Source organism: Ictidomys tridecemlineatus, chromosome 4 (assembly GCF_052094955.1).
Source record: "Ictidomys tridecemlineatus isolate mIctTri1 chromosome 4, mIctTri1.hap1, whole genome shotgun sequence".
Classification (NCBI taxonomy): domain Eukaryota; kingdom Metazoa; phylum Chordata; class Mammalia; order Rodentia; family Sciuridae; genus Ictidomys; species Ictidomys tridecemlineatus.
In genome coordinates, this window is record NC_135480.1 from 52,296,056 (window position 1) to 52,316,878 (window position 20,823).

At 37.4% G+C, this 20,823-nt stretch overlaps 1 protein-coding gene across 4 annotated transcripts; it reads right to left on the bottom strand.

The window, feature by feature from the left end:
• Positions 1–5,646: 5,646 nt before the first annotated feature.
• Wee1 (WEE1 G2 checkpoint kinase) lies at positions 5,647–20,695 on the bottom strand. 4 transcript variants are annotated; one of them, XM_005326812.5, is made up of 11 exons: positions 19,826–20,695; positions 18,064–18,269; positions 17,338–17,398; positions 16,999–17,171; positions 16,437–16,558; positions 12,355–12,501; positions 10,157–10,252; positions 9,842–9,927; positions 8,963–9,133; positions 8,731–8,876; positions 5,647–7,022 (listed from the first exon to the last, which is right to left on the bottom strand). In XM_005326812.5, the coding sequence occupies exons 1-11, from the start codon at positions 20,399–20,401 to the stop codon at positions 6,869–6,871; spliced, it is 1,938 nt and encodes a 645-aa protein (XP_005326869.1). In that variant the 5' UTR covers positions 20,402–20,695; the 3' UTR covers positions 5,647–6,868. The 4 variants fall into 4 exon arrangements, with proteins under 4 accessions (XP_005326869.1, XP_013214809.1, XP_077902632.1 ...); XM_013359355.4 differs by lacking the exon at positions 19,826–20,695 and adding an exon at positions 19,217–19,640; XM_078046506.1 differs by lacking the exon at positions 19,826–20,695 and adding an exon at positions 18,989–19,011.
• Positions 20,696–20,823: the final 128 nt, after the last annotated feature.

Sequence of the window (20,823 nt, forward strand, 5' to 3'; positions counted from 1 at the left end):
ATCATATGTAACCAGGGAAAATTAGACAGGTAGAGAGGAGATGGAGTCTACTGTGTCAAATGTCATCTTGATCCAGCAGGAGCTCCAACAAAAGGATTAACCCAGGAACACTCAGATCTTTGCCATACATTTCTCAGTCATACAAAATCTATAAAATTTAATTCATGGCTGCCAGTTTAGAGAACTATGTTGCAATAATCAAGTTCTTTTAATTTTAAGCAACTGAAACCCTCTTCAAAATAGCTTAGGCCAAAAAGACAAAATGACTTTTAAAAGTTTAGGCTAAAGAAAAACTTGTGTAAGCTCATGGAGATAAATCAAGATTAGGGGGAGTAAGACACTTAGATCTTGCTCTCCTCATTCTCAATTATTGGTTCATTCTCTTTTCCTGCAAATACTACTACCCCTTCTGTTGGGGGGGGGGACCAAAAAAAATGGGAGCTGCTTCCCCATCTATGCTGGTGAAGATTCTAGGAAAAACTCCATTTGGTATACCTAAATTCAAAGGAGTGGTCTCAATTATCAGAAATCTGGAAGAAGAATGGGCATCATCATTGGACAAATCTTGGTAAGCCATGTGATTTGCCCAGATTGTACTGTGCATGTTAATAACCTCAAATGTTTTTAAAATTTATTTTTATTACAAAATAAAACTTATTGTTTAAAATAGGATAAATTGGGGCTGGGGTTGTGGCTCAGCAGTAGAGTGCTCACCTAGCATGTTGCGAAGCCCTGGGTTTGATCCTCAGCACCACATATAAATAAATAAATTAAATAAAGATATTGTGTCCAACTACTACTAAAAAATAAATATTTAAGGGGCTGGGATTGTGGCTCAGTGGTAGAGCGCTCGCCTAGCACCGGCAGGACCCAGGTTCGATCCTCAGCACCACATAAAAATAAAGGCATTGTGTTGTGCCCATCTACACCTAAAAAATAAATATTAAAAAAAAAATAAATATTTTTAAAAAATAAAATAGGATGTTTAAAATGAAAAAGGAGAGGGAAATTTTTCATAATCAGAGTTTTCTTTTTTTAAATTTATTTTTTAGTTATAGTTGACACAATACCTTTATTTTATTATTTATTTTTATGTGGCACTGAGGATCGAACCTAGGGCCTTGCACACGCTAGGCAAGCACTCTACCGCTGAGCCACAACCCCAGCCCCATAATTGAAGTTTTCAATTAATGATCATTTTAGTCTCATGCTCTTTTGTTTAATGCTTTAAATATATATATATATATATATACACACACACACACAATTTTGCTTGCTGATTTTTTTCCACTTTATTATATAATACATGCATTTCCCCAAGCTATAAAACACCTTTAAACACTGCTTTAAAGAGCTGTGTAGTATACTCTGAAAACTTTTTTTTTTTTAAAGAGAGAGAGGATTTTTAAATATTTTTCAGTTTTCGGTGGACACAACATCTTTATTAAATTTTTATGTGGTGCTGAGGATAGAACCCAGCACCCTGCGCATGTCAGGTGAGCGCGTTACCGCTTGAGCCTCATCCCCAGCCCTGAAAACTTTTAAAAAACTTTTTACCCACCTCATTCACAAGGAATGGAAAGTGTTCCTTCCACTTGTCTGTCCTCAGGCCCCTTTAACACTTTGAATTCATGGAATTCACTTCTAACTTCAGAAGAGAGTCCATCATTTGGGAATTCCCCACCTCCATTTTCTACATTCCCCAGAGCACTTCCAAATTTGTCTCATCCATGCTCATTCCTTTTCTGCTATAGGAACAGAACACTTGTTCTGAATTAAGTTAGTGCGCTTCAGTGCAGCACTCTGGGGTCTGACTCCTGAGAGTGTAGCTATGTAATCTGGGAAATTCACTTTACTTCTCTATTAAGTATAAAATGCAGATTTTGTCATGGAGTTGTATGTGTATGTGGTGTGGTACTGGGTATTAAACAACTCTACCACTGAGCTTCATCTTCAGCCTTTTATTTCATTTATTTATTTATAGACAGGGTCTCATTAAATTGTTGAGGCTAGTTTGAAACTTGTCATCCTCCTGCCTCAGCCTCTGGAGTTGCAGGAATTACTTGGGTACACTATCACTGATGTCATGGGGTTCTTATGAGGATTAAATGTTTTTTGTGTTTTGTAAAACACTTAGCCCACAGTAATTTTATAATAAAGTTCATCAAAAACAAAACTCAAAATTCCTTTCTAGCTCTTCCCTTTAACCATATTAAAAATGATTTATCTTGCTGTCTCTACTTCATATCCTGTTCACATCCCAACCCACTGCTAACTGGCTTTTGTTCCCCCTCTACCAGCACTTCTTATCAAAATCTCTTAATGAACTCTAGGTGCCTTCTCAGACCTTTAAGTCATTTAATCTTATCGGTTAATTGATTTCTTCTTTGAAGTTCTCTATTGGTATCCAAGACATAAGATTTCTCCCAACTTTCCTCATTCTTACATTGTTCCTTCTTACTATCCTTTGCTAACTGCCCTGACATTAATTGGTTTTTGTCCTCAACTTTCAAGTGTCTAGAAAAACACAGTTCTTCAAATGAGATCCAAGAAGGAATTTTGGTTCTGCTCTGAGTACCTATTCCTAAATTGTTTAACTCCCTCAAGCTTCCATATTCTCACTTTCACAAAGGTGACTCTCCTACTGAGTAATCATCCTTAAATACAGATGATGTACATTATTTCCCATTGGCATAAATCAGTATTCTGGGGCTGGTAATCCACTTCATATCTTAAGAATGTCAGAACTCAAAACAAATATATATTCTTCAAAATATTTATTAACCATACAAAATTAAACAATATGAACTATGATATAAATGTTCCTTTGAGGTATTTTTCTTCAAGGGTGGACTGGCCAAGGTTTCTTAGACTTTTAGTTTAATGAAGTTGGTACAGAACATGCCATCTTTTCCTGGTAAATCTTCCTAGAGCATACATAGATTTTTTCCTTACTCCAGAGACCTTTGAACTGCATTGAAAATTAGGGACATCTGCCACAAAGAAAAAAAAATTTCAATGATGTTCAGATGAGTACCTCTCAGTTTGTGAAAACTAAATGTTAGGAGAGGGACAGTTTCAATGATGTCTTACTCTTCCATTTTTTTAGAAAAATAAATATCTACTTTGCTGAGCTTCTGAGAAATTTCTAACAACATAACCAGGTTTGCAGAAGTTAACTTCTAGATCCACTCACTCTGCATTGTCAATCAGTTTCAATGATGATTTTTAGTTATACAAATGCCTTCAAAAATATTGAATAAGGGAGTTTCCTCCAAATTCCTAGTTCCAGGCTTCACTTACAATATCCAAAACACTTTCAAAACTTTTTTGATCCATCATCTTTGTTGATTGCTTTAATTGGCCTTCAAAAAGTTCATAGATAAAAATGCCTTAAGGATGCAAAACATTTTGTTGGCTAAAGTCAAGAGAGATGCTTTGTGGAGATGTACTGGGGAGGAAGAAAAACTACTCTAGTCTGCTACTTAGAATTAGGAGATAGTCTGAAACCTTACCCAAACCCAGCTGTTATATGAAATTTTTGAAATGTTATTGTTTGACATCTGATGGAGTGAAAACCAAGTGAAATTCAAAGCTTGAGAATTGGCTCTTCAAAAGTTCATTAATTAAAGGGGTGCTGCTCTTGGAGTCTTGGCAAGGCAAATTTTCATTTGTAGTCAAATTCTAATGTGATTCCTCTTACCCAACTGCTTTTAATTTTTCTTCTTTATTAAACTGTTTTCCAAAAAGAATATAATTGTACCAATGGTAAATACTGTCAAACAGTAACAGACCTTTGCATTTTAATTAAATTTTGGGGAAAATTCTTCAATGCATCATTATTAGCACTAGTGCTTCCCAGCAGATATTATGCTAAGTTCTTATTCTTTGTAATAAAAATTAAACTATTTCAAGTGCAGTGTTTCCATCTAATGAAATCTCTATCCTTTTTGCTACAGTGGCTTTGAAACCAGTCTGAACTTCATTTCCTGGATCCATTCTTCAATCTACCACTATCTTCCCAAGACATGTGTAGAAGTTTGAACCATCATTTTAACCTTGCCCAATCCCTCCAATAGAGCACTTAACACACTTTATTGTCATTATATATATTTACATGAGTTTCCTCTACTTTATCCTGAGTCCCTAGTAAGCAAAGACTATTTCTTACTGGTTTTTGGTCTACCAAAACACATAAAAGGCACTCAAAAGTATCTTACGTTGACCATGAGTCCAACTTTCACATCAGGTTTCAGATGGCTTAAGAACCTCCCCTTGAGCACCAAATACCAGATTATTTTCTCCTTAACCTAATTAAACAGTATGTTAAAAAACAAAACTACTACAAATCTTGATAAAAAAAAAAAACACCTGAATTTTTCTTTGAAGCTAGTACACTAGAAAAATGTACCTTAATGACTTAGTCACAATGAACACAAATTATTTTTTATAGCCGTCTTCCTTAGCTAATGAAAATTGAAACATTTACTTGCTCCAGTCCATGAGGTCTTTTAGGTTCTTTGATTAATACTCACCAGATTTGGTGGGGCAGCAGGGGTAGGGGGTACTAGGGATTGAACCCGAGACACTTTACCACTGAGCTACATCCCCAGCCCGCCCACCCCTTCTTTAATATTTTGTAGTTAGAGGTGGACACAATATCTCTATTCTATTTTTATGTGGTGCTGAGGATCAAATCCAGTGCCTCATGCACGGTAGGCGAACACTTTATCTTTGAGCCACAGCTCCCCCGACCCCCAGACTAAGTTGCTGAGGCTGTCTTCAAATTTGCAATCCTCCGGTATCAATCTTCCAAGATTACAAATGTACACTGCTGTGCCCAGCACCCATTAGTTTTTATATTTATCTACCAATTTCTATCACCTCTTCCTCTTAAGTTTTACTTTTAAAGATGCTAAGAAGGTAAAATAATCAAGCTTGTTAGAAATGTTTATAGCAGAAATAGAGCCTAATCAAGAGCCTGATCAATAATAGACTATGATCAAAGCATAATGATTTTGCAACATCACTCTTGCTCTGTCAGAAAAAAATGTCACATTAGAACAAGCACTATCATTTCAATTTGCACTCAGTTTGGAATCTAGGGTAGCAGGGTCACAAGTTCAAGACCAGTCTGGGCAATTTAGCAGACTACCTCAAAATAAAATGAGCTGGTGGTGTAGTTCAGTGGTAAGCACTTGCCTAACGTGTGAGATCCTGGATTCAATCTGAAGTACCACACACACACACACACACACACACACACAAATTTCCCACTTTAAAGCTCTCTTCTGTGACTCAGTATAAATTAGAAAAAGTCATGAATCTTATTTTATTCACTTGAATTAACCTTAGGCTATTTTAAATTACATTATACCATATTTCTAGCAAGTCAGATGCATAATATGTAATGCAATACAAAAATATTACGTGAATATTTTTAATGATTTAAAGTTGATGGTGAACTTTCAGGGAATTACAAAATATAACTGGACTAAAGCCTGTCATTAAACTGGCAGTAAGTTTTGTATTTCATCAAAAATATGCACTCTGCTATAGTACTTTATATACATTACACTCTACATTTTATAATGTAGTGATAATGGAGATAAAATAAGAGAAAACAGGCACCACAAAGATCAACAATTAAGGTAAGCTCAGAGTGACTTTTAATATGCCAATCAATGTTAATAAAACACAAGTCAAACAGACAAGTGCAAACATGTTTTAGAACAAAGTTAATGAGAAAACAAACAAGAGACAATTTTTTTTTGTAATATCCATTAGCCAGTGTTAATAATTAAGTGGCTAATCACAGATCAAATATATTTTGTGAAAAACTTGGTATAGTCAGAAGTCATTCTGGCATTTCAAACAGCTATGTACAGTATTACCAAGATCAGTTTATATACAAATATTGAAGAGAAACCAGGCAAAACATAAACAAAACAAGACTAACCATACAATCAAGTACAAAACTTGGGAGAAGGAAGGAGACATTTTTAAAAAGTTGTCAGGGAAGGACATTATCTGAAAAAATTACAAAACCAGTAATAATTATACTACATTAATACAGCATTCCAAAGGGGAAGAGGTGCATTTTTTTCAATGCACTAGCTTCAAAGTTCAAAGAGAAAAAAAGGCAAATAGCTACTTTTCATCAAGAGCAGCTATATATTTCACATAATTGTTTCAAAAGAAAGCCTATTAACAATGATGATTGTTTAATGCTACAATTTTACAGCAAAGACAAAACTAAAATAGCAGCAAATTCACAAGGCAATACTTCCACAGAATTATCATTCCATGGTTCATGCAATGCCTACAAAGTGCTCCCAGTTGGATATATAAGTATAATTCACAATTAAAAAAAAAAAAAAAAGAAAAAAAGAAAGAAAGAGAAGAAAAAAAGAAATGTAAGATTGACACACAGGTACATTGGAGAGGCTGAGTAGTACTGAGTATCTTAATATTTCCCTTTTCAAAGGGAAGTATGTTTGCAATAAAGCCCTTGAGTCCTTTCTACAGGTCACTACAGGGAAAGATACCTTTTATTACAATGCAACAGAAAACTGAAAGCAGCACACCACCACAGTGGTTAACCCTGCAAAGGATGGTGTAACATCCAACAGTGACTGACTGACATCCTACGGAAGACAAACTGATAAGACTATACACAAAAGCCTGATATGGCAAAGGTCAAAATACAGCTTTCAACTGTAATTCACAAATAAAAGTCCTAAAAAGTATTTCAGTAAAACTACTGACACCAATAGAGAAAGTAATTGCAAAGTGGATTCTAGCAGTGATTTCAACCTAGCTTCCTCTTGTCACAGTTTTTTTTGCGGGGAGGTGGGAAATGAGTAGTTCAGTATATAGTAAGGCTGACAGAGCGGTTCATTTTCTTTCCAATAAGTCGAGAGGTTCTATTACTCTGGGTGGTGGACCTAGTGGCCATCCGGTCAGTGAAGAGTGCTCTTTCCTCAGCTGCAGCTTTTGCCAGCTGGGCTTTCTTGAGTTCTCTAAGAACATAAAAATAGAAAACAGAACTTTTTATCTATTAATCCTAGGAAGAGATTCTAAGAGGCCAAACACAAACTGTACTATTAACTGGGAACTATTCATACACCATTATTCCAAGATGTACTTTTTTTTTTAAACTTTTGTTTTTTTCACCCTAAGATCTACTTTTAAAGAAAGAAAAAATACACCATGAAACTTTAGCTTCTATTCAACTTAAATGTACAAAATTATTTTTATTTTGTGCTTTTGGCATCAAAATACCATATATACTTTAATATAAAGACATGAGTAATAATAAATAGTAATAACTTTAGATCTTAAAAAATAATTTCAGCCAGACATGGTGGCACCCACCTGTAATTTCAATGACTTGGGAGGCTGAGGCTGGAAGATTCCAAGTTCAAGGTCAGCCTCAGCAACTTAGCAAGACTCTGTCTCAAAAAATAAAAGGGCTGAGGACTAACTCAGTGGTAAAGTGTCCCTGTGTTTAATTCCCAGCACTAAAAAAATTCAAATAAAACTCTAACTTAAATTATGAATCTATTTTGCATAACATATGAAAGGAGAACCTTATCTGTATAAACTGATGGTTATCAAACTAATGATATATAAACATTTTAATATTTAAATATAAAATTTTAGAATTTAAAAATTTTAAGATTTAATACAAAACTTTAAAAAAGTCACTTTTCTTATGTTAGACTCAAAATGGGAGTAATAAATCAAAAGAACTAGAAATGTGACATGTGGTTACTAATACTTTCTAATATTTCCCTCTTTTTTATATATATGTGTGTGTGTTGTAGATGGACACATACCTTTGTTTTTGTTTATTTCTATGTGGTGCTGAGGATCGAGCCCAGTGCCTCACACTTGTGAGGCAAGCACTCTACTGCTGAGCTATAACCCCAGACCCTATTTCTCTCTTTTGATGATTTTTTAAAATATTTATTTCTTAGTTGTAGTTAGATACAATATGTTTATCTTATCTGTATATGGTGCTGAGGATCAAACCCAGGGCCTCACATGTGCCAAGTGAGCGCTCTACCGCTAAGCTACAACCCCATGATGATCTTAATCTTTACAACTATCTTTCTAAAACTGTCAAGCCATTTAGGCCAAATATATATTATCATCTTTTGCCAACTTAATCAATATTAATTTCATCCTTTTGTAAAACAAGCACAACAGAATGTTTTAAGGAAGAAAAAACTGGTAAGGGCTCACTTAGCTTTTACTATTATTTAGAGCTTAACAACTATTGCCACTTGCAAAAATTCTAGGCTTAACATTTTTAAATTTCATAAATTTCAAAGTTTATTAAGAACACAATATTTCAAATACTCACTTAAGGCAGAAGTCTCCAAACTCTCATTTGCAACAACATATCAAACTAATATTATATCTTTTGTTGAGCCTAAGTAATCTTTCATTAAAAATTTCTTTTTTTTGTTCCAGGGACTGAACTCAGGAGCACTCAACCACTAAAACCACATCCCAGCCCTATTTTTGTATTTTATTTAGAGACATAGTCTTACTGAGTTGCTTAGTGCCTTGTTTTTGCTGAGGCTGGCTTTGAACTCGTGACCCTTCTTCCTCATTCTCTCAAACCACTGGGATTACAGGCATTCACCACTGTGCTTGGCTCTCATTAAAACTCTGAGAATTAATGAGAATGAAAAAGTAAAAACAAAACTCCTCACTTACTTCTGCAAAAGTGAATTTTTGAACTTTTCAGCATCCAATTCTATTCGTAATTGTTGGGCACTCTTTCTAGATGCAGACAATAATACTGAATGCTTTATCAGTGCCATTGCTGAAGGTCTTCTCTCTGGATCTGGATGAATCATAACCTTAGAAAGAAAAGTAAAATTAAAGACATTCAACTTAACAAAGTATTGAACAGTGTGACAAAATGGTTCATATATAAAATGCTTACTTTTAACAACTCTGTAAATTCCTGGGAAAGCACTTGGGGAATTCGAGGTAATCTACCCTGTCTGATTTCATGCCATTGGTCTCCATTTCTGGGAAGAGGTTCAGCACCAGCAGCACACACCACTGTGAGGGCAAGGGCAAAAATATCCGCTTTTGGTAGATGGGTATAGTTCTGTAAAAGTTATGTAAAAATGGTCAAAAGAGTACACTTCAATGATGATTTAAGTGAAAAATCAGACTAAATTAAAATGTTAATGCCACATTTAAATTACAAAGTAACATGCATTTTCCAGAAGGGAAAATTTAAATATATATCTAAAACCAAATGCATTCTTAACTTTATAACAAGCTCCTTAAATTCTCAGAAAAAAACTCACTCTCTAGGGATTCCTATGCAAACACAACACATGTACATGAACATACCAACAAGTCATAAACACATACATGTGCAATAAAGCAGACAAATACATATATAAAAGATTAATAAGATCATAATTATACTTTCTGTTGTTATTCTATTTTAAATATTTGTCAGACTTCTTCTGAAATTATGTGGCAAACTGATTTTGAAACCACAGATTTTTAAATACTGACAGATCTTAACATTTTGATCTCCAAAAAGACTTTACCATTTTAAAGTTCACCAGTAGCGTATGAGAACATCTCTTTAACTTCAATGTCACAATAAATCTTTGCCTTCAATGACTTTTACTACATAAATATTCCCACCTAATGGTTTAGACTTTCTGTTCAACTAGTTATAAAAAATTCTAATATATTTGTATTCATATTTTCCAACAACCGATAGGTATTACAAAGCAACAATATTAATAAAGTACAAAGCAACAGTATTAATAAATTATCAAAAGACAAAAATTACCTCCTGTAAAACTTCATTTGCAAGAAAACGACTATCACCTTCTTCAACTTGTGGACTAGAGATTCTTGTTACATGCCCAAGATCACCTAGAAGTATTGAAAAATCACAGTAGGAATTAAAACCAAGAGCTAGGGATATAGCCCAGTGGTAGATCACTTGCTTAACATGTGCAAGGCCCCCTGGGTTCAATTTCTGGCATGCATACATACACATATACACACACACACACACACACACACACACACTCAGAATTAAAAACCCAAACAAATAGCATTTGTCTTAATTTTAACATAACAATCTAGTTATCTTTCTTACCTATTTTAAACATAACTTTGTTGGATATCCAGTCATCTTCATCTCCATCTTCAGAGGCAGCATTTGGGATTGCAGTTCGAGATATGAAAATATTACCTGTTAAATAGTTAATTATTTAAGCCTCACTAACAAAAGTATAACTATAGTTTATAAACAAAGTCAAATATCAACATCATCCAAAAGGCTTTTAAAAATCCAGCTCTCATGTTCTACCCCAAAACCAATGAGAACAAAAACTTCAGGGGAGGATGACAAAGCTATATTTTCTGGGAAAATACTTCCTAGCTCGACAACGATCCCTGAACACTTAGAAAACCCTGCATTAGAATCTCATCAAGTACATATTAATCTCTAGCAGTTTATTAACTTAAAAACAATACAAAACATAGTAATTTGTGATGCTGCCAAAGCACAAATTTTAATTTAGTGCTTACAAGGCTGGTATGAAGAAGACATTTAGCCAGCGAGTTTGGCTGACCATACAGAATCTACTGACCTTGCTTTGTGGTTCACTATTTGCTACTGTACAGACATTAGCTTTTCCTTCAAATCCAAGTAAACTCATGATTAACTTAAGTTTTAGTGGCAGATTTCATTTTATTATTACTGATAAAATTCTGAATTTATAAATGTTATACTCACTGGACTCCTCTGTCCAATTTCTATTTATTTTTAGACAACTTATGGTAGGATTTGTAAATTTGCTGATTTTAAAACTTCATATCTCTTAATAATTTCACACTTTGTACCTTGCAACACAAGGGTCTATGGTATTTATCTTATAGTTCATACAAGCTATAAGGGAGTATAGCTAATGGACCTTACTAATTCAGATTCACAACCACCACCAATGTATTTTTCCTTTTGAAAATAAAAATTTTATTTAGAGAGATGTTCAATTCCAAATAAAAAATTACATCAGAAATAAGATGTATAGAGACTAAGGATATAGCTCAGTTGGTTGAGTGCTTGCCTCGCATGCTCAAGGCCCTAGGTTCAATCCCCAGCACCACAAAAAAAAAAAAAAAAAAAAAAAAAAAGATGTATAAAGTGACTTAAATTCTCATGAATTGACATACATTCCCATAGATAAAAAGAAGGAAAAAGGGCTAGGGAAATAGTTCAGTTGGTAGAGTGCCTGCCTTGTATGCATAAAGCCCTGCATTCAATCCCCAGTACTGTCAAAAACAAAAACAACAACAACAAAAAACCCTGTAAAATTCAACTTAAAAACACTTATTAGACTAAAATGTTCAGTTTGAATCCCATCAACCTTTAGCTACAAATTAATTTATAGGAAATACAGGGGAGAAAGGAACAAGTTAAATGATACAAGGAAGCAACTAGTCAAATTCAGAAGAAAAGGTATCTTGCAAGACAATCCTGTATCATTTTTTAAAAGTAGAATAAAGCAGCCAAGTGTGGTAGCACATGCCTGTAACCTCAGAGACTCTGGAGACCAAGGTAGGAGGATCACAAGTTGGAAGTCAGCCTCAGTAACTTGTGAGGCTCTGTCTCAAAATAAAAAATAATTGGAGGAAAAACAAAAAGGAGGGGATGATTTGGTGGTAAAGCACCCCTGGGTTCAATCCCCAGTACCAATTACATAAGTAAGTAAATAAGAGAATAGCAGCAGAATGAAATGCTAAAGAGAAAAATGGATATAACCAGATGTAATGCATGGGAGATACTACAAATCAACTGCTGAGACTTGGATAAATAAAGGGATTGCTGGGATTGTGGCTCAGTGAGCACATGTGAGGCACTGGGTTTCATCCTCAGCACCACATAAAAAATAAAGGTATTGTGTCCATTACAACTAAAAACAAAACAAAACAAACAAAAAAAAAGTCATGGGTCAATTAGAGAAAATTTAAATATGGCCTGGCCTAGCAGAGGAGTAGGGTGTTAAGTCTTTTGCTTTTGTTTTTGCAGTACTGAGGCTGAACCCAGGGACGTACTTAAGGCTAGTAAGTGCTCTATCACTGATCCTATAAAAGACAGCAGAAAGGTTTCTTTTAATTAGTATGTAAATTTGTAGGGTAACAAGGAAAGAGATGAATAAGAATCATAAAACAGTACTTTTAACAAAGATACTTTAAGATAATAATGAAAAATCATGTGGTTTCATATTACAATGAAACGATTTATTCTCTATATCCCCAAAGAATGCAAGTCAGAGGATTTATAATACTTACTAGGTTTTATATCCATGTGAACCAAAGACATTGAATGAATATATCTCAAGCCCCGGGCAACTTGCAAAAGGAGATCCTTCAACTCTACTTCTGTAAAGTAACTCATGATTCTGTAGTTTTCACTTATAGCATCAGCTAAACTTCCACCTAACGAAAACAGCAAAATTAATATTTTCTTCTTTCATAGTTTTCTTTCATTCCTCTTTACTCTCAACAAAGAAAGATATTTTCTAGGACCTCGCCCTTCAACCTGCTTACAAAATAAAATTTTTATTTTTTTCTTTTAATAGGTAAATAGATTCATATGGATAGAAAATACAATTTAAACCTTCTTTCCAGCAACCTGAATGGTTCACTTTCCCAGAGTAAACCAATGTTGTCAGTTTCTTAGGTATTCAACAAATTTTAACAAATGATATTATATGTTCATTATCTTGAAGAAAATTCTGTTAATATAAAAAGACTACCCTTTTCTTTCTTGTGTCCCCACAGAATTCCATTGAATGGTAATGCACTAACCAATCCCCTAATTGATGGGACATTTAAAAATCATTTATATTCTGTGACCTACTTAATGAATATCTTTATTCATAGGTCACTTGACACATATGTAGTATGCCCTGGCACCAAAACTGCTGGATCAAGATTGTATTTGTAATATACGCAAAACACAGACGAATTCATTCTCTCTCCACAGAAGACGATACCAAATTTATATGCCCATTATCAATGTATGAGTAACTCTTGCCCTAACCCTAACAAGTCCATAAATTTTAGAGGTAAACACCAGTATCTGAGTATGGTTTAAATTTATACCTCTTTTATGAATGAGAATATAAACCTGCTTTTATAGAACAGGTTAAACCAATCAATTAATTTGTTTACACTTTTAAAAACTTTTTACATTTATACTTTGTCTCAAAATCAATGAGGAACTATTAAAACAAACCTGGGCTGGGCTACAGCTCAGTGTTAGAGCACTTGCCTAGCATGCTTGCAAAAGGAGATCCTTCAACTCTACTTCTGTAAAGTAACTCATGATTCTGTAGTTTTCACTTATAGCATCAGCTAAACTTCCACCTAACAAAAACAGCAAAATTAATATTTTCTTCTTTCTTAGTCTTCTTTCATTCCTTTTTACTCTCAACAAAGAATGATATTTTCTAGGACCTTGCCCTTCAACCTGCTTATAAAATCAAAATTTTTATTTTTTGCGTTTGATCCTTAGCACCACAAAACAAGAAATATATTTAAAACTTAAAGTCACTCGGTAATAAAATCAGAAAGGTCAATAGTGCATTAGTCAGGAAGGGAGGTTCTACAATTTAAGACTAAATACCAAAATGTCAAATATATTTTATATTTTTGGGTGGAGGGGAGTAACCAGGATTTGGAACCAGGTGCACTTAAGCACTGAGCCATATCTCCAGCCCTTCTTATTTTTTATTTGATAGGGTCTAACTAAGTTGTTGAGGACCTTGTTAATTGCTGGGGTTGGCTTTAAATTTGTGATTGTTCGGCCTCAGCCTCCCTAGCTGCTGGGATTACAGGTGTGTATTATAGTGTCTTCCAGGTGTCAAATGTATTTTTAAATTAAAAATTGGGGTTGGGGGGGTATATCACATCAACGTGAAAAAATAAATTAAAAGGAGATGGCATCAAGTAAATATGTTACAGAAAAGACAATATGGTTAAGTTGTTATAAATTATACTCAGCAACTGAAAAGTTAGGGTTAAGAAAAAAAATAGTCCATAAGATCATAAGAAACAGCTACATAAATTTTGATGTTATGAATAGAAACATTTCTAAAGCTAGTGTGAAACAAATTAGCAGCAATGCTTATAATGAACAAAGTTCTTTCAAGGGCAGAGAACTAAACTTAAGGAGTAAAGACTGGAAAATGAACTTGTTTTGTTCATTATTTTTAAATATGGAGAACCTAAATCTGTACCACCTAATTATTTAAAGAAAAAATGAAAATGAACAAAAATAAAGCTTTCTCAAGGGTTAGCTAAAACCCAAATTCTCTAATAGTCACAGAAGATGTACAGAAATAAAAATACGAGGGGAGGGGAGGGGAGGAGAGGGGGGATAGTAGGGGATAGGAAAGGTAGCAGAATACAACAGTCACTAATATGCCATTATGTAAAAATGTGAGTATGTAACAGAAGTGAGTCTGCAATTTTTATTTGGGGAGTTCAAAACCCAATTGAGTCAAATGTATGAAAGATGATATATCATGAGCTATGTAATGTTTTGAACAATCAATAAAAAAATAAAAATTAAAAAAAAAGAAATAAAAATACTACATTATATATAAAAATGTGGGTGTATAGGGGTTGGGATTGTGACTCAGTGGTAAAGCACTTGCCTGGCACATGTAAGGGAAGGCACTGGGTTCAATCCTCATCACCACATAAATACATAAAATAAAGGTATTGTGTTCATCTCCAACTAAAAATATATATAAAGAAATATGAGTGTATAATAGAATCCTATATATAAGCATTCAAATCAGGATTTTGGTACAGATTTAATAAAATAAAAGAAGGAAACCAGCTGGTCCTTAAAGAACTTCATGAAGGTAAAAACAATTCAAGGAGGTCCAAAGTTTATCCTATACATGTCTGCTTTGTTTCAATTTGCAAGAGAGAGACAAGCTAAAGAATTAAAATAGTAGGGATGGGTTTGTAGCTCAGTGGTACAGTGCTTGACAAGCAGGTGTGAGGCACTGGGTTCCATCCTCTGCACCACATAAAAATAAATAAATAAATAAATAAAGGTATAGTGTCCATCAACAAATAAAAATATTTAAAAAGCAAAAAATAGCAGATGGTGGGAGTAAAGCAGAATTTCAGAACACCTTGAAGAAATGAAAAACATTAATGGAGAGTCATTGTCCTTTCATGACCAACAACAGTACTAGAAACAGAAAATAAAATGGAAAAGCAAGGATGGATGCAGTGAGATCCCATAGGAAAAAAAATCTCTTTGCTATGGTTTGAATGTGTCCCCCAAAGTTCATGTGTTGGACACCTAATCCCCAATGCAAAAAGGAATGGGAGCGGGGATGGGGGGGTGTCTGATAAGAAGTGACTGCATCACAGGGACTCTGTCCTCAAAAATAGATTGTTATTAAATAGATTTATTTAAAAAAAAAAAAAGGGGGAGAGGGGGTTCAGCCCTTAAAAAATGCTGTTGACAGCCTTCAGAACCATGAACCAGATAAATTTCTGTTTATTATAAAATTATCCAAGGCTGGGGACATAGCCCAGTTGGTAGAGTGCTTGCCTCACAATGTATAAGGCCCTAGGTTCAATCCTCAGCACTACAAAAATATAAAGCAGAAGGATCACAAGTTTAAGGCCAGCCTGTTTCCAAATAAAATAAAAGGGCTGGGGATTAGCTCAGCAGTAGTGCTTAGCATATGTTAGGCCCTAGGTTCAATGTCCAGTACTGTAAAATACATAAATAATAAATAATCCAAACACAAATATTCTTTTATAGCAGCAAAAAATAGACTTAAGACAATCTTTTTATATACATATGTGTTTTTTTTTAGTTGTAGTTGGACACAAATACCTTTTATTTTTATGTGGTTCTGAGGATGGAACCCAGTGCCTCATGTGTGCCAAGTGAGCACTCTACCACTAAGTCCCAGCCCCAGCCCCGACTAAGACAGTCTTAACAACTATGTGCCCTATGCTAGGTTCTAGGATACCAGAATATACATGGGAAGATCGCCATTTTCTCAAATGGATTGGTGTCATTTTAATAACAAGGATATGCATAGTATACAAAGTTCTATGGAGGTCTCTACAAAGTGCTTTAGCAGGGAGGTTTTCAATCTACTTGCACTTAAAATACACAGAAAGCCTCTAATCTTTTCAGTTTATAAGACAGGCTGGGGAGTGCTTGCCTTGTACATGTGAGGCCTTGGTTTAATACTCACTACACCAAAAAGAAACAGAGACAAGAGTCAGAGAGAAAGAAGGAGAAAAACTTGAGATAATAATATTCCCTCCTTGGTGCTCATTTTCTCAAGTATATAAGTGTATGAGAAAACCATTACACTACTCACCATTACAATATTCATTTTGAATAAGCATATGATCATCTTCTGCCCAGGCAGAGAAATATCGAACCACATGAGGATGCTGTCCAAGCACTGCATGAGCATATACCTCTCTCAAAGCATTCTGCCTAGGAGAAATTTGAGATCAATAGAATGGTAAATGATTTTTTACTCAAGACTAACCCGAGTTAATTTCTCTGAATTTACTTTTCAAACTTTATGCTGAAATGAAATATGCTGGGGATGGGGGCAGGGTTAAGATTCATGAGATTTCCCAAAGGCTTCCTTCCATTAAAGACTTTCAGAAAGATGAAAGTTTGCTGGCCTTAGGACTCAGGAAAGGTTACATGCTATTCTACTGTAAATTCATGGATGTTGACTAGAAATAATAAATTTAAGTTAGACTCTAAAATAAAAAACAATGGCACAAAATTAAAAGGGCCTGATTAATCATTATGATTTCTCAAAAATTAAACAAGTTAAATTCAACGTTTGATCATCTAAAACCTTAATGTTTGTAATGCCATAGGAAATGAAAAAAAAAAAGATAGGAATGTGTAATACATACTCATCAACAGAGCCGGCCAATGGTTTTTTTGATCGCTTAATGGCATAAACGCATCCATCTAGCCTCTTCACACACTTAAACACAGAACCAAACTCTCCAGAGCCAATTTTTTCCAGCTCATGAAACTCTGTCGTATACCGTGACTTCATATTGCTTTCAGTAATTGTAATTCTCTGGAATAAAAAGGTTATCCATGTACACAATACAAAGAAATGAAAATGAGATTTTGCTATGATGACAGGACTATGTGTGAACTTTTAAAAAATTATTCTAGGTTATGCTTTCATGCTTATTTAACATGTATATATCTTAAACAAAATTTCAGAAATAAATATTTACTTTAGCGGGTCTTGTTTCATCTTCAAGCTCATAATCACTGCCTTCAATATCTTCACAGGAACTGAAAAAATAGCATATATTTTTTCATCAACACATCTAATAGATACATCAACTTGAGATCTAAAATTGACTATGGTACATATACAGGAATAGAGAACCACCTCCGAGTTTCACAAAGCTGGAATCAATTCCTCTAATTTTGTAATCACAAGATTCAGTTCAGACAATGAAAAAGTCCCCGATGAGATACGCTCACTAACTAGATGTCAACATTACCACACATATCAAAATTAAAGTCTTTTTAAAGCTGGGAATGTTGGTTCACACCAGTATTTCTAGCAACTATGGAGACTAAGATGGAAGGATAGCAATTTGAGGCCAGCCTGGGCAACTTAGTGAGACCTTGTTTCAAAATAAAAAAGGACTGGGGATGTAGCCCAGTGGTTAAGCGTTTAATCCCCGATACCAAGAAGAAAAAAAAGAAAGAAAGAAAGTAAAGCCTTTTTAATAAGGCTTTACTGCCTGCCTCATTTGACACCAGCTTTCCTACAATTTGTATTTTTTTATTCCTTCCTTTTTCACACCACTCTTTTCCTAAGTGTTAATAAGAAAACATTTCAAAGCACAATTAACCATCTATGCCATTCAGTAGAAGCTAAACTTTGATAAGTACACCAAACCAATTCTGGGTATATGGGAAAGCCAAACTATTGATAAATGACTCACTCATTCCAATACGCTCTCTTTCTTCTACGACACTGTCCTGAGGAATGAAGCAAAACTGAATCCGGAGTAAAAGGATTAATATTCACTTGAGGAGTCTGTCGTGTGTCAAATTCTCTCTTTCCTGATTTTTCTGTGTCCATGAATAGAGAACCACCGCGGAGTTTCACAGAGCTGGAATCAATTCCTCTAGCTTTGGAAAGCAAACTCTAGAGAAGGAAAAATAAAAATTCTTAGGACCCAACCCCTCCATACAGCCTTCTCAATCTAACCTTCAACAGGCCTTTTAAGTGGCTGAAGGTAGAGATCAAAGTACCCCACCAGAACTGGGGATGTATCTTAGTAGTTAAGTGTTTGAGTAACATGCTGGAAGCCCTGGTTTCATCTCTAGCACCGCAGGGGGAAAAAAATGAAGCAACATACAAGCTTTTAATACCAGCCGTTCGGAAAATTCTAAGTTCAAAGCCAACCTCAGAAATTTAGCGAGGCCCTTTAGCGAGAACCTGTCTCAAACGGGCTGGGGATGTAACTCGTGAAAAACAAAACAAACAAACGAAGGAACAACAACAAAAAACCAGTGGCTAATTTAAGAGTCTGAGATTAGATATTATCTATCTTTCTGAAAAAGGGAGCGAAGTAAAATCGGTCTCAAATCCTAAAAGGAATATTTATGCTAACTAAAACTAAATTAATTTCAGTGTCTTAAAAGTTAACAAACCCCAGTCATCTGAAAATAGAAAGCAGTCAGTCTCATAAAAGCTCCCCTCCCCCATCTAAATAGTGCTTTGAAAGACACTCCCGCGGGACTCCTCCCCTCACTTGCGGGAGGATCTTGCCGTAGGCAAATCCGCTAATAAAACTAATTCTCAAAAGTACATATCTTTCTGGTGTTTATGATGAAGGGACAACGAAGTGAACCCGGACTCACTTGAAATACGTTTCGCACACAAATGTGCAGCTTGTCTTAATTTCGGTGTCTGTCCTTAAACCTGGGTGACTTCTGGAGTATAAGAAGTGGTAATCCGCATACTGAATGACCATTCCACCAACAGGTGCTGAGACCCTCCTTAAGATACCAACAGCAGAGTCCCTAATCATCACCCAAAGGCAACCAAACTCCGGCACCGCTATCCCACGGACAAAAACAGACGCTTACCCGATACTACGTCCTGAACGAAGCTTAAAAGCTACCCGGCATTATTCTGAGTCTAGGACTGTAAATGGGGGGAAGGCCGGGCTTTACTCGCCAATGGAAGTCCTCACTTTTTCCCCATAACGCCACTAGACACGAAAAGGATCAGAGCGGGGAGTTTTCTGGTTTTTTTTTTTTTTTAACCAAACACCTTCTGCCCGAGGGGCCCAAATTACAGGCCTCGTCGCCGCGTTTAAAAGGCACCATATGGCTCGGGAGTGTCAGGGGGCCGGTCCTGCACCCCTCGATATCGGTGCCACACTCGGGGCTGAGGTGCTCAGGGCGGCCCCGACTCCGGGGGCGTCAAATCGTCCGCCACCTGCACGGCGCCGACCAGCCCCTTTGTAAAATCAAGAAGTGCAGACGAGCCCCATTGTTCAGTTACATAATCTTAACGGACAACTCCTGGGCAGGGCCAAAGAGAGGGGCTGCCAACTCTGGGTGGCGGCGCCGGGCAGCGAGCGAGGCGCGGCCGGGCGGTTATGTAACCGAACCCCGACAGCGGCGCGCTCGGCTGGGCGCCGCGGCCTGTTTAAAGGCCCGGCCGCCCGGCCCTCCCGCCCGTCCGCTCACCTTGGGCGTGTGCGGCGTGTCGAAGAGCCGCAGCTTGCGGAAAGTCTTGTGCGGCGGGGTGCCCGGGTGGTCGGGCAACGGCGAGCAGGGGCCCTCGCCGGACTGGCGCGCCCCACAACCCCGCGGAGACGCATCCCCCGGGCCGCCGCAGCGCACAGGCGAGAAAGAGCTGCCTAAGAAGTAGGCGGCCGCGGGCGACTTGACCGGCGAAGAGGAGCCAAAGCCCTCCTCCTCCCACGAGTCGCCCTCCGCCCCGCCGCCCGCCGCGTCCGCGCTCGGGCAGGGGTCCTGCAGCAGCATGTCCTCCTCCAGTTCCCCGGGGCTGCCGGGGGCCGGGCCGGGCGAGCGGCGGCGCTCTGGCCCGGGCTCCGTGGGGCTCCGCGCGGGCGGCAGCGGCGAGTCGGGCTCCTGAAAGGCCGAGTCCTCTCCAGTGCTGTGGCCACTACCCTCCTCCTCCTCTTCTTCTTCCTCCTCCTCACAGTCGCTGCAGGGAGAGAAGATCAGCTTCTGTCGCAAAGTGCAGGCGGCCCCGGCACGGCGGGGCGGCGGCGGCTGCTGCCGGCTAAGGAAGCTCATTGCGGGCCTGGGGTCGGGGCGGAGGACTGGAGAGCCGCTGACCACGGAGTCCAGGACTCGGCCGGCCCAGGGGGCGGGTCCGCCACGTGCGACTGGGCGCGCCTAGCTGCGGCGGCGGCGAGCCTGCGCGGCGGCGGCGGCGACTCCGAAGCGCTCTGGGCTGCGGGCGGAGGCTGCAGTGGCGGCGCGGACTGTCCAGCGGAAGCTGGTCGGCCCGGGCACCGAGGCTGGGGTCTCCGCAAGTCCAGCAACAAGTTCGGGCTCCGCGGCTTCCCGCGACCGTTAACCACGTGAGAGCCCAGCCCACCAATCCCCGCCCCGCTCTGGGTTTGAAAAAAAAAGGAGGGCGCGACGTAGCCCGCGGGGGAGGAACCAGCTACGCGATTTTGGCGCGAAATTTCTGGCTCCGCCTCCCGGTCGGC